General features: G+C 52.8%; 1 protein-coding gene across 1 annotated transcript; it reads left to right on the plus strand.

Moving 5' to 3' along the window:
* Window positions 1–9: 9 nt before the first annotated feature.
* On the plus strand, window positions 10–10,291 carry IL25 (interleukin 25). Its single transcript, XM_042942762.1, has 4 exons — window positions 10–163; window positions 7,101–7,267; window positions 7,446–7,690; window positions 9,561–10,291. Exons 2-4 carry the CDS (start codon window positions 7,259–7,261, stop codon window positions 9,814–9,816), a joined length of 510 nt encoding a protein of 169 aa, XP_042798696.1. The 5' UTR covers window positions 10–163; window positions 7,101–7,258; the 3' UTR covers window positions 9,817–10,291.
* Window positions 10,292–11,187: the final 896 nt, after the last annotated feature.

Consider the following 11,187-nt stretch of genomic DNA (forward strand, 5'->3'; position numbering starts at 1 on the left):
CGCTCACGCGCACCCCCGGCAGGGCCCCTCGGCGCGCCGCGGAGCTCTGGGCAGCTCCCAGGTGTCTCTGGGGACGGAGAGGAAAGCCACAAAGCAAAGGAAGCAGCACAGAGAAGGCGAAGGAGGAGCAGGGGCCAGGGTCCTGTGGACTCGCCTGGAGTGGGTAGGGGGAACACTGAAGGGGCTGCGAAGGCTCCGGGGGGTCGCGCGTGGCCTTCGAGCTCAGCCCCCACGCGCGGTTCCCCTTCCCTCCCCTTCCCGGGCTCCTGGCTCCCTCTCAGGGCAGTTTCTTCCTCCTCCCCTCGGGCCCTCTCAGCTCCGGCGCGGGACTCAGTCCTGGGGATTAAAAGAAAGGAGGGAGGGGAAAAGGGAGGGGAAGGGAAGGGGCGGAGGAGAAAGGAGGACGATCCCTCCAAAGGCGGGTGTTGAGTTTCAGCTCGGGACCCTCGGGCCAAACTGCACGCCCCCTCCCGGGCCCTGTACGCGGCGCCTCTTCCTCTCTCCGTCACGGAGGACCTCCCGGTGGTGTGGTCTGCTTTCTCCCGGGAGCTTCCCTCACCCCGCCACGCCCCCGCTCTGCCCGGCCAGCCCCGCGCCGCTGTCTGCCTCCCTTTCGTGAGCCCCACATCTGTCTTTCCCTTGGGAGGGAGCGCGCTCCTTCTCTTTTCTGGGGTCCACAGCGGAGCGTCTCTTCTCTCTCGGCGTTACCACCGCAGGGGTGGCAGGGGTGACGGGCGGTTCTTGCGGGGGACAAGGACGGGGAGCTGAGGCTGGACATGGATTCTGGCCCTGGCGAGAGAACATGAGCCTGGTCCCAGAGCTGCAGGCTGGCGGGTTGTGCGGCTCTTACACTTCTCTGCCAGTCTGGGCCTGTCCACCGCCCTCACTCTGGCTCACTCTGCTACCACGCGGAGCAGGAGTGCGGACTGCGGGCACGAAAGGGCAGACCTCTTTCAGAGGAGCTGGGATCAGCTGCAAGAACAGGGTTCTTGGGTTCCCACACCTCTCCTGATCTATTACTACTCCTTAGTGTGTGCTGTTCCCTCCAGCTACCCCTACCTCCTGCTTCTTCCTATTGAGACACACCTCAAGGCCTCTTAGGCTGGAAGGGAGCCTTCCTTCTTCCATTTTTGAGATTCCTAGTATTTAAAAAAATTAGATGCTAAACAGGATTAAAAAGCTGTAGTAGATTTTCAGTGTTTACATTTAACAAATTAACACTTCAAATACATGAAGCAGACAATGACTCTAGGTATAACTTCATTTGTAGATAACATCAGAAGTCTAATTTAAGGCCCTTTGTGAACCCGAGGCTCCCTCCTTCTCTCCTCACATTCCACAGGCCCACACATCCAGACATTTCCTAGGAGGGGAGGGGGATACCTGGCCTGGCTCCCCCTCCCTGTCACCTGGGCACCTGTGAAGAGCCCTGTGGGACCTATAGGGTGGGTTAGGAAGAGATTCTGTTCTGGTCTTGGCTCAGAGTTAGGTGCAGACCTATGGGTGGGCCTGGGAACTCCAAACAGACTTAGATGCCCTTAGGGCAGTAGAGGAACTTATAAATTTCCAGATGCATCTGAAGGGAGAGCTCCCCATCCCAGCTCCAGCCCCATCCAATCTCCTCCAGACCCCAGCCCTGGGGGTCCTGGATGCCTGGAACACAGACATTCAGCTGCTGGGGAGTGACTTGGTATGCTCTGCCCAGAGGACTGTCAAGGCAAATGGGGGCCCAAGATGGAAGTGGGCAGAAAATCCAATTCCCAAAGATGAATGCTCAGGCACAAGGAGAAATAGATGAAGGTCAGAAGACTAGGCAGAAGAGAAGTGCTAGGACCAGGCAGAATGGCGGTTTGGAAGGCAGGCATTGGGGCTCACTGCCTGTAGTTCAGTGCCTGGGGAAATAAATGTAGATGACAGGGGAGCAGAGTACAAACCTGCAGGAAAATAAGAATATGCTTCTGGAGTGCTCAGGCATGGAATGTAGCTTGTGAGACTCAAGAATGAATCCTGTTTTATTAGCTATGTGATTTTGGCCAAGTTATATAACATCTCTGAGTCTCAGGTCCTCATCTGTAACAGTGTCTTTGGTGAAGAGCAAATATATGTAAAATGCCTGGGGCAAAGATCTCCCTCCATGACTTTTCTTCATCTTGCTGCCCCCCCCACCCCCCACTTTACTTTCATGAAAATTGGAAGTGTTTTTTTGTTGAGGCCAGGAAGAGCCTTTCTCTGTCCTTATCTCATCTTTGCCTTCTCCTTTGCAGAGGTTTAAGGCGATTCTACCTTCTTCAGGGAGAGCTCTGGGCTCCAGGTAAGGTTGGAGAAAACCCAGGCTGGCAGTTAGACCCTGGTTGGGCAACAGCCTCAGGCCGCTGAGCCCTCAGCTTCAGGGCTTACCCTGGTCATATTCGAGGGGCAGAAAGGAAAGAACCCCTTCATCTGGCTTTCTGGGCCCCAGCTTCTCTCCCCTTCCCAGCAGGGCCAACTGCTAGTCTCTTCCATCCCACACCATGACTTCCTTGACCTGTTTTTACTCCTCTTGCTGCTCAAAACTCAGGCGCTCAAGAATTCTTCCAGTTCTCCTCTCTTTGGACCCCACAGCACCCAGATTGCCTGTATTCTACTCCTGGTTTCAACACTAGTTAGTGACCTTGGCATGGAGCCAAGGCTCTTGGAGCCTCTGGTTCCCTGTCTATAAAGTGGGGATAATAATGGAACCAATAGCATCAGGCTTGTTGCGAGGTTAAGAAATTCCTAAAAAAAGGGCACCTGGACGGCTCAGTTTGTTAAGCATCCAACTCTTGATTTCAGCTCAGGTCATGATCTTAGAGTTCATGGGGTCCAGCCCCACATCGGGCTCTGTGTTGGCAGCATGGAGTCTACTTGGCATTCTCTGTCTCCCTCTCCCCCCCCCCCCCCCCCCCCGCCTCTTTCTCCTTCTCAAAAATAAAAATAAATAAACATTAAAAAAAATAAAAAGAAATTCCTGAGAACAGTACCTGGCCCATGTTGTGTAAATGTTGGGTAAAAGCAACTATTATTATTGTTATTTGATGGCAGCCCTATGGGGGCAGCAGAAGGTCAAGGAAACCGTGCGTGCCCTTGAGAAACTTACCTCACATAGATCATACTCGAATCCAGTCAGTACCTTCCCCCTTACCTTGGAATAAAGTCCAAATGCTCTACCACAACCTGGAAGACCTTGTATGATCTGGCCCCTGCCTACCTCTTTACCTTATCTCATCCCACCCTCCCCCTTATCCTTCGTTTTCTATCCACATTGTCCTTTCTGTTTCTCAAATATGCCAAGCTCTTTCCCACCTCTAGGACTCTGCATGTCCTGCTGCCTCTGCCTAGACCACTCTTCCCCCACATGCTTTCCATCATCATGTCAAATTCTGCATTCTCAGAATGGCTTTCCCTGGCTTCCGAAGTTAAAGCAGCCCACTTCTTCCATCCCCCTCAGCCCTCTAGCTCATAACACTGTTTCATTTTCTTCGTAGCACTAATTATCCGAAATTATCTTGTTTCCTTGTTTATCATCCGTCTCCTCCTAAAACGTAAGCTTCATGAGGCAGAGAACTTATCTGGCTTGTCCTCCTCTGCATTCCTGTTAGCATTTAGAATAGTGGCTGGCATATAGTAGGTGCTCAATAAATAGCTAGTGAGTGGATGAATGAACAGGGCAGCCATGACTGTAGAACAAATCTGAGTAAGCCCAGGGCCCTCCATGGGCAGGCATCAGTGCTGGGCTGGGGGAGGGACTTGCTGGGTCCAGCTCACCTTGATTTTCCACGTGTCGCCCAGGCCAGACGAGGTTCTCTTTGAAGGCAGGCTCCTAAGCCTAAACATTTTTGTACCTAAAGGGATAGTATAAATAGGTAGCAACCAGTACCATTATCACTTACTAATCAGGACACGGGAGCAGTATTCTGGAGACCCCCATCTGGGCCAGGCATTCAGTTGCTGGATCACAGGCAGGTTGTGATATAGAATGCACCCCCACCCCCTGGGCTGAGGACAGCATGCATTTACCAGCAGGGGCAGAAGCATTTCAGCATTTTAACGACCAATGCCCCTACCTCACATCAGATGTGTGCAGATGAGCCTCAGCAGACTCTGCTGAGTCCTGTGGTTTCAGCATTATTTCAGGAGCTGGGGTCCAGAGCAGCTGAGCTGGTTGGCGCTTTTGTGTTCAACCAGGTTACCCCCTCAAAAACAAAAAACAAAAACCCTTCTACAAATGAGCAGAATGGTCCAGAGAGGACCTAAAATCAAGAAATGACCAGAGGCAGTGTCAGGACTTCAAGGCAGCAGGTGAGGACTGGGATGTCTTTTTGCGAAAGGGCAGGACAGTCCCATTCTAGCTTTCTGAAAGCCCCCCGAGCTTTTCTTGGCCAAAGGTGGGGATATGTTCCATTACATCTCCCCTGCCCTTTCCTTCTGGGTGCTGATCCCTCTTCCCAGGGACTCAGCCAACCCCTCCTGGCTGCCAGTTGGGCCCAGGCAGGTGAGGACAGGTGTGAGGTGAACTTTCCTTTGTTTCCGCCTCCAGCATTCTTCCCATTGCCACCCCTTTCTCCCCACACCCCCAAGGATTCCCTGGAAGCTGAAGTGACTCAGGGATTCCAAAACTAGTTACCCCAGGAGGAAAACCCTCTGGAAAATGTTTCTCATGGCAGGGGATCACCCTAAGGAGTCTCACAGAGCTGCTACTGAGATAAGGGCAGAGGCTGAGCAAACCAGAGGGGTGGGGTGTGTGTGACTCAGAGCACAGGTTCTCAGGTCAGAACCGATCATCATAGTGGGGGAAAGGCCAACCTGAGGGGCGACTGTGTGCTTGGAGGGGGCCCCCTCTGCCTTTTAGGGGTTTCCTCAGAGGACATCCTGGTACAGAGGGAGGGGAACACCCCAAAGGCTTCTCCTGAAGGGTAATGGGGGTCTTTTGCAGCATAAATAAGTGAAACAAGTAGCTGGGATCACTTCCAGCTCTTTCGAGCACCCCTTCCTGGACAGGGCCAAGATGGGAAGATCTGGGCCAATGTCAGGTCTGTGGTTGTGATTGGTTTGGGGGACACCCAGAGGAATCCAGCTCTCGTGGGAGGGTAGTGCACCCTCAGAGCCTTTTCTGGGGTTGGGGGTTTCTCAAGAACACCAAAAGCCACCCTGGTGGCCATGTGCCAGACCAAATTCTGAGGAATAAGGAGCTAGAGCAGTGGATCCCAGACAGCAGGGCTGAGTGCCTGAGTGGGCAGGAACATCCCATGGCCTCTGGCAGGTTCAAGTGAGACCTGTCCTGGCCCAAGCCTGGGTAAGTAGGAAAGCACATACTGCTGCGTGGGCTTCTCATCCATTTGCAGCTTACTGGGTGTCAGCACAGTGTGTCATCTCCATGCCAGGAGATTAGGTTTGGAGTTGCTCAGGGCTGGAGTGGAAAGCCAGCTCTGCCGCTCCCTAACTGTGCAAGCTTAGGTAGATTACTAAATTTCTTTGAGTCTTAGCTTTCTCATCTGTAATATGGGGATTATAGTTTCCACCTCATGGTCTTATTGTAAGGATAAAATGAGCTGGTGCATGTACAAAGCTTGGCACCATCCTGGCACGTGACACACAGGAGCTGAGGCCAGTGGCATGCAGAAATGAGAGGGCGTCAGGGAGCATAGCGCAGACAGTGGGTCAATGGGAGCGGGGTGATGTGTTCCTGGCCTCAGTGCTTTTCCTAAGAGCTCCTGCTCTCCCAGCCACCACCTATTTCCCCTAAGTTCCCACCTCACCCCTAATTCCAGGCTTCCCGCAAACCACCAGCACAGCTTCTCCCAATTTTCCAGACTGCCCCCTGTCCTCATCACTCCTCTGCTTTGGGGCTGCTCTGCCCTACAACATTTGAAGGATTCCTCCTCATTCTGCAGTTTAAGTTCTTCCTGGTTCCCTTTGTTTATTTTCTGAGTCCCTGGTTACTAGAGGAGTATTTTCTAAGGGAAAGCACATGCAAATCAGAAAACATCATTCTAGAGACCATGTCTGTGTATGAGTGTGTTGGGGTTGGGGGGGTTGTGGGTGTGGGGGATGAGGGGGGTCGATGGGCAAGGATGGAGGGAAAAGACCCGGAGGGAAGTAGGTGGCCTGCTCTCAATGCAGTGTATCCCAGGAGGGGTGACCCCTGGCTGACCCATGTCTTTGCGATCAGGTCTAGTTAAAGCATTTCTGAGCACACATGCTCCCCCAGTGGCCCAGGGAGCTGGGGGTGGGCTGAGGCTGGGTGGGCTTGCCCTATTGCCTGAGAGGGGCAGCTAACATTGCTATGGCCTTTGTCCCCAATGCCCTGTGAGTGGGGGTAGGGGCAGATCTGTTCTGGAGGTGGGACCTCATGTTGGGTCTTAGTGAGGCTGTTAATTACCGAGCCCTTTCTCTTCCTGGCCTCACCTTCTCATTTATGCAATGGAAGCAACCACCTACATCTTCTTCCATCAGACCCTGAGCATCCAGTCAATAAACTGATGGGGTCAGGGTATTCCTGGCAGTCCTGTGGGGTTAGACCTGTATCCCTGGCCCAGAGGAGTTCAGGGAAGGGTGGGATGGGGGGGTGGGGCAGCTACTGGAGAGGGCGAGGGGAAGTTAGGGAGTGGGTAATGTACAACAAGGAAGAAATCTTAGATGATGAGGGTCCTAGAAGTTGGGGTCATTGAAGGTGAGGAAGGTCATTGAAGGTCAGAGAACAGAAGGGTTGAGGGTCAACAGAGAGAGAGGGAAAGGTTCCCTGAAGTGAGTGATCAGGAGGCTGTCTGAGAAGAAAGGGAATGGTGAAGACAAGGCCCTGGGTGGGAGCATGGAAATGAGGCTTCCTGAAGACAAACCAGATGATGTTCCCTAATTTGGAGTACCAAGCCAGCCAGGGAAATTCCCATAATGCCAGTTCTCAATGCCCAGAATAGCAGAATACCATTACTTTGACCCCATGCCAGGAAAGGTGCAAAGAACAAAGTGTCCCAAATAGGCTATCAAGGTGTGATGTGAATTATAACTTCCATGCAGATGGCATTTGAGCAGCTTTTGAAAACACTTTCAGGGTTTTTTGATTTTGTTTTGTTTTTTAATGTCAGGTCACTCCCTCCAAAAGGTTGTGGAAATAAATTTGAATAAACAAAACAGGTTTGCTGAAAATAAAACCAGGACGCCCAAGCTGCTCCAGTCAGCCTGCTTCCACAAGGCCCCACCTGTCAGCCAGTGCAGAACCTTGGCTGAGCGAGCAGCATCCATCATGAACCAGGTGAGTGCAAGGGGGCCTGGCAGGTGCTGAGATGTTGCTGTGGGCGGAGAGAGGCCAGGCTCTGGGTTTGGGGCTGGGGATCAGGTGGAGCTGGAAACCAGGATCTCAACTGGGAACAGCTGGGGAAGGAGTACCCAGATTAGTTGAGAGCAGGTCTCTTACTGGCCTTTTCCTATAGGTGATCGTGTTCTTGGTAATGGCCATGGGAACCCACACCCTCAGTATTCGGATCAAGAAGGACTGCATCCACTGGTCCAGCTGCTGCCCCAGCAAAGGGCAGAACCCCACTCATGAATGGCTGACGCAGAACACTGTGCTCATGACCCCGCCAGAGAGCGCTAGCCTCATCCACCCCCTAGAATCCTGCAGGGCCAGTGAAGATGGACCCCTCAACAGCAGGTCTATCTCCCCCTGGAGATATGAGTGAGTCTGCAGCCCCCTCCCAAATTCTTGCATGTGTGCCTGTCAGAGTATATGCGAGGGTCTGGGGAGTTCCACACAATTCCAGCCTGCCTGCCCCTTTTTATCTGAGACTCCATAAAGATTTGAGTGTTTCACAAGGCCTAGTCTGGGTAGCTCTGACTCTTATTGGGTGATAGCCAATTACCCAAGATTTCAAAGCTCAGCTTTTTCTTTTCTTTTTTCTTTTCTTTCCTTTCCTTTCCTTTCCTTTCCTTTCCTTTCCTTTCCTTTCCTTTTCTTTTATTTCTTTTCTTTTCTTTTCTTTTCGAGAGCGCACACATAAGGGAGAGGAGCAGAGGGAGAGACAGAGACAGAGCGAGAGGGAAAGAGTCTTAAGCAGCCTCCATACTGAGTGCAGAGTCCCACTCGGGACTTGATCCCACAACCCTGGGATCATGACCTGAGCCGGAATCAAAAGCCGGATGTGCAACTGCCTGAGCTACTCAGTCGGTTGAACCTTTGATTATGGGCAGTCTTACTCTTTCATTCGGTGTGCTACACATATATTAAAATTTTCTATTTGTGCCACGATGTAAAAAATATTAGGGAGCACTGAAATCAGGACAACAAAACAATATATTAAAAATTAGGGCTTAAGGGATCTCTATCCTGTGTCTTCTTGGGGCGTCTGTGTTCCCATTCCCCATAAATGTAACTCTGGGATGGGTGGACAAGTTCAGGGGGAAGGGAGAAGGTCAGCTTTGATTGAGACCAGATCCAGGGAGGAGACTGCAGGTCACCATGCTTTGAAGTGGTCTTAGAAGTCTGGCTGGGTCCTGGGCTAAATCCAAAAGAGGTGGGAGCCCCTTTGGGGAGGCTGGGTGCCCGATGGCTGACTTGGCTGGGGTCCAGACCCCTTGTTTGGAGGCCATGACCCCCTGAAGACTACGTGGCTGATCTTCCCCAAAGTGTTCTTTGCGATACTCGTCCCACATTAATCAGAAATTAATGATGACAGTTAAGTGTGGGAAAAGCTGCTTGAGCCCTCACCCCTCAGAGATTCATAATGTGCTCAGAGCGTTAAAGGTTGCAAGAAGTCTGTGGAAAAGAAGACATAAATTCAGTATTTCCCAAACTCATTTGGCCACAGGCCTCTTTTCTTGCAGGGTAGTTATGAGGGAACCTACTCTGGGAAATGCTGTGCCAGCTGAGCCCCAGCTCGGGAGGGCTTGTCTGTAGGAGAATGGCCTTACAACCGAGCGACTGTTTCCTGCTAGCCTTTGGGAGTCTCAGACCTTTGGAGCATCTACTTTTCAAGTCTTGTTTTGGCCACAGAATCCTTTCAGAATGAGTAAATAAGTGTTACCATGCTCGCTTATGTGTGTTTATAATATATGCATGAAAAGTGTCTGGAAGGATGTGCAGAAAATGGTTGACAGTGGCTCCCTCTGGGGAGTGGGACTGGTAGGGAGACAGTGAACTTTACAGTTTTTTTAATACTTGGACGTAAGAGCAGTTTTTACTTTATAAAAGAACGCTGAAAGTGTAATGACAATTACAAAAAGAAACCTCATGCCTGAGCCCAGCAAGACTATCAGATGGAAGCAGAGCCTGTTTGGTGGAGGCTGCTAGCCTTCCCCTGCCTCTGCAAGGGCTCCCAGGACCAGAAAACCACTCTTCTTTCCCCGATCCTCACTTACAGGGGGTGAAACAAATCCCAGAGAGGAGGGGGTGACTTGCTTAAAGTCACTAAGCAAGTGGGTGCAAGAGCTGAGACAAACAGCCAGGCCTGCCTCACTACATTTCCACGTTGGGACCTCCCTGCTTCCGGCCCATCCCCTGTCTGCCCAGCCAGTCTCCCTCCAGAGTCTGATGAGTGCCACCCCCACAGGTTGGACAGGGACTTGAACCGGCTCCCTCAGGACCTGTACCACGCCCGTTGCCTGTGTCCACACTGTGTCAGCCTACAGACTGGCTCCCACATGGACCCCCTGGGCAACTCGGAGTTGCTCTACCACAACCAGACTGTCTTCTACCGGCGGCCATGCCCTGGGGAGCAGGGTACCCGTGATGGCTACTGCTTGGAACAAAGGCTCTACCGCGTCTCCTTGGCTTGTGTGTGTGTGCGGCCCCGAGTGATGGCCTAGTCATGTGCCCATAGCTGGTTCCCGGGTGGAACACTGGAACTGGGTGCATGACCACCTGCCATGGTGAGCCAGGAACCCGAATGCTCAACCCTTACAAAACACTACAGGAGCAGCAGGATTGTGGGACAGGGTGGAGGACTTTGGGGGGATCCGCACGTTTCACCATTTGGAGTGGATGGGAAATGCAGGGTGAAGCAATGGAGCTGTTTATGGCCGCTAAAAGAGAGCATCCTGCATTTCCTCTTGGGAAAGGTCATAAAGGCCCTCCTCGTTTCTGGAGGCCGCCACCCCCATCTCTTCCTTTTCTCCCATCCCCAGCTGCCCTGGCACAGCACAAGCACTTTCTTGCTACTTTCCTTGTTGTCAGTGGAGAGGCCCTCATTTCATTTGTTCGTTCATCTGTCCATCCATGCCTCCATGCCTCCATGCATGCATCCATCCATCCAACACTCAGTGAGCATCTCCTTTGCACATACCTTGGTTCAGTTACTAGGCTCTGAGGAAGAGGCTGCTATTGAGCGTGGAGACATTTATCCAAATAAATAATCTGTATTTAAAATGGCCTAAATTGTCTTGGCGTCCCTGGTGCCTGAACACCAAGCTCCCCAGCCTGGTTCTTTTTCTTCCCCACCGTCAGCCCTTACCTACTGCCCTGTTCTTCTGCCTTCCAGAGTTTCTGCTGTGGCCTCCCATCCCTCCCCTTCTCTGGCTCCCTGGCCTACCCCTGAACACTGGGGTGGGGGTCAGTCTGCCCTCCTGGCATGCTGGAAAGACAGAGGCCCATTGAGGCACTGCAGCAGGCACACAGCGCCCCCTTGTCCCCCCAACAATCTGCCTTTGTCCTCAGTCTTGGCTGCTACAGCCTGGTCCTGGGGGGTGCTGCCTGGGCCAGGCTCCAGCTCCCACCATCCCTAAAAGGAAAAGGGAGAAAGGACAGCCAGGAAGAGAGGAGTTAGGGGAGGGGGATGCAAACTTCTTCAGGCCCGGGTCCTTGGGGGGCTCCTAGTCTAGCCCATTTCTTGCCTCACCACCTGGCTCCTCCGGTTTCTTTGTGGACCTCCTCCTTCCCCCCCCCCTTTCTCTGGGCGGGGTTGGGCTCCAGTAAGGGGAAGGCTGACCACTCCTCCCTGCCCCGCCCCACCCCTCCCCATGTGCTTCCTGGGGGGCTGTTGCAGGCCCCAGCAGGGGCACTCTGGGCAGCTGGGAGAAGACCCATCTGGGCAAGCCTCCCTGCGGCCCCACAGCCAGCCTGCCCACTTCTCTTTCAGGTTTCTCCAAGTGCCTCCCTGCTCCTGTTTGCTTCCCCATCTCTCCAGGTTTCCGTCTTCCCAGTTCCCTTCCCGGGCTGGTGGCAGTGGGGGCTGTGCCTGG

Source organism: Panthera leo, chromosome B3, assembly GCF_018350215.1.
Source record: "Panthera leo isolate Ple1 chromosome B3, P.leo_Ple1_pat1.1, whole genome shotgun sequence".
Classification (NCBI taxonomy): domain Eukaryota; kingdom Metazoa; phylum Chordata; class Mammalia; order Carnivora; family Felidae; genus Panthera; species Panthera leo.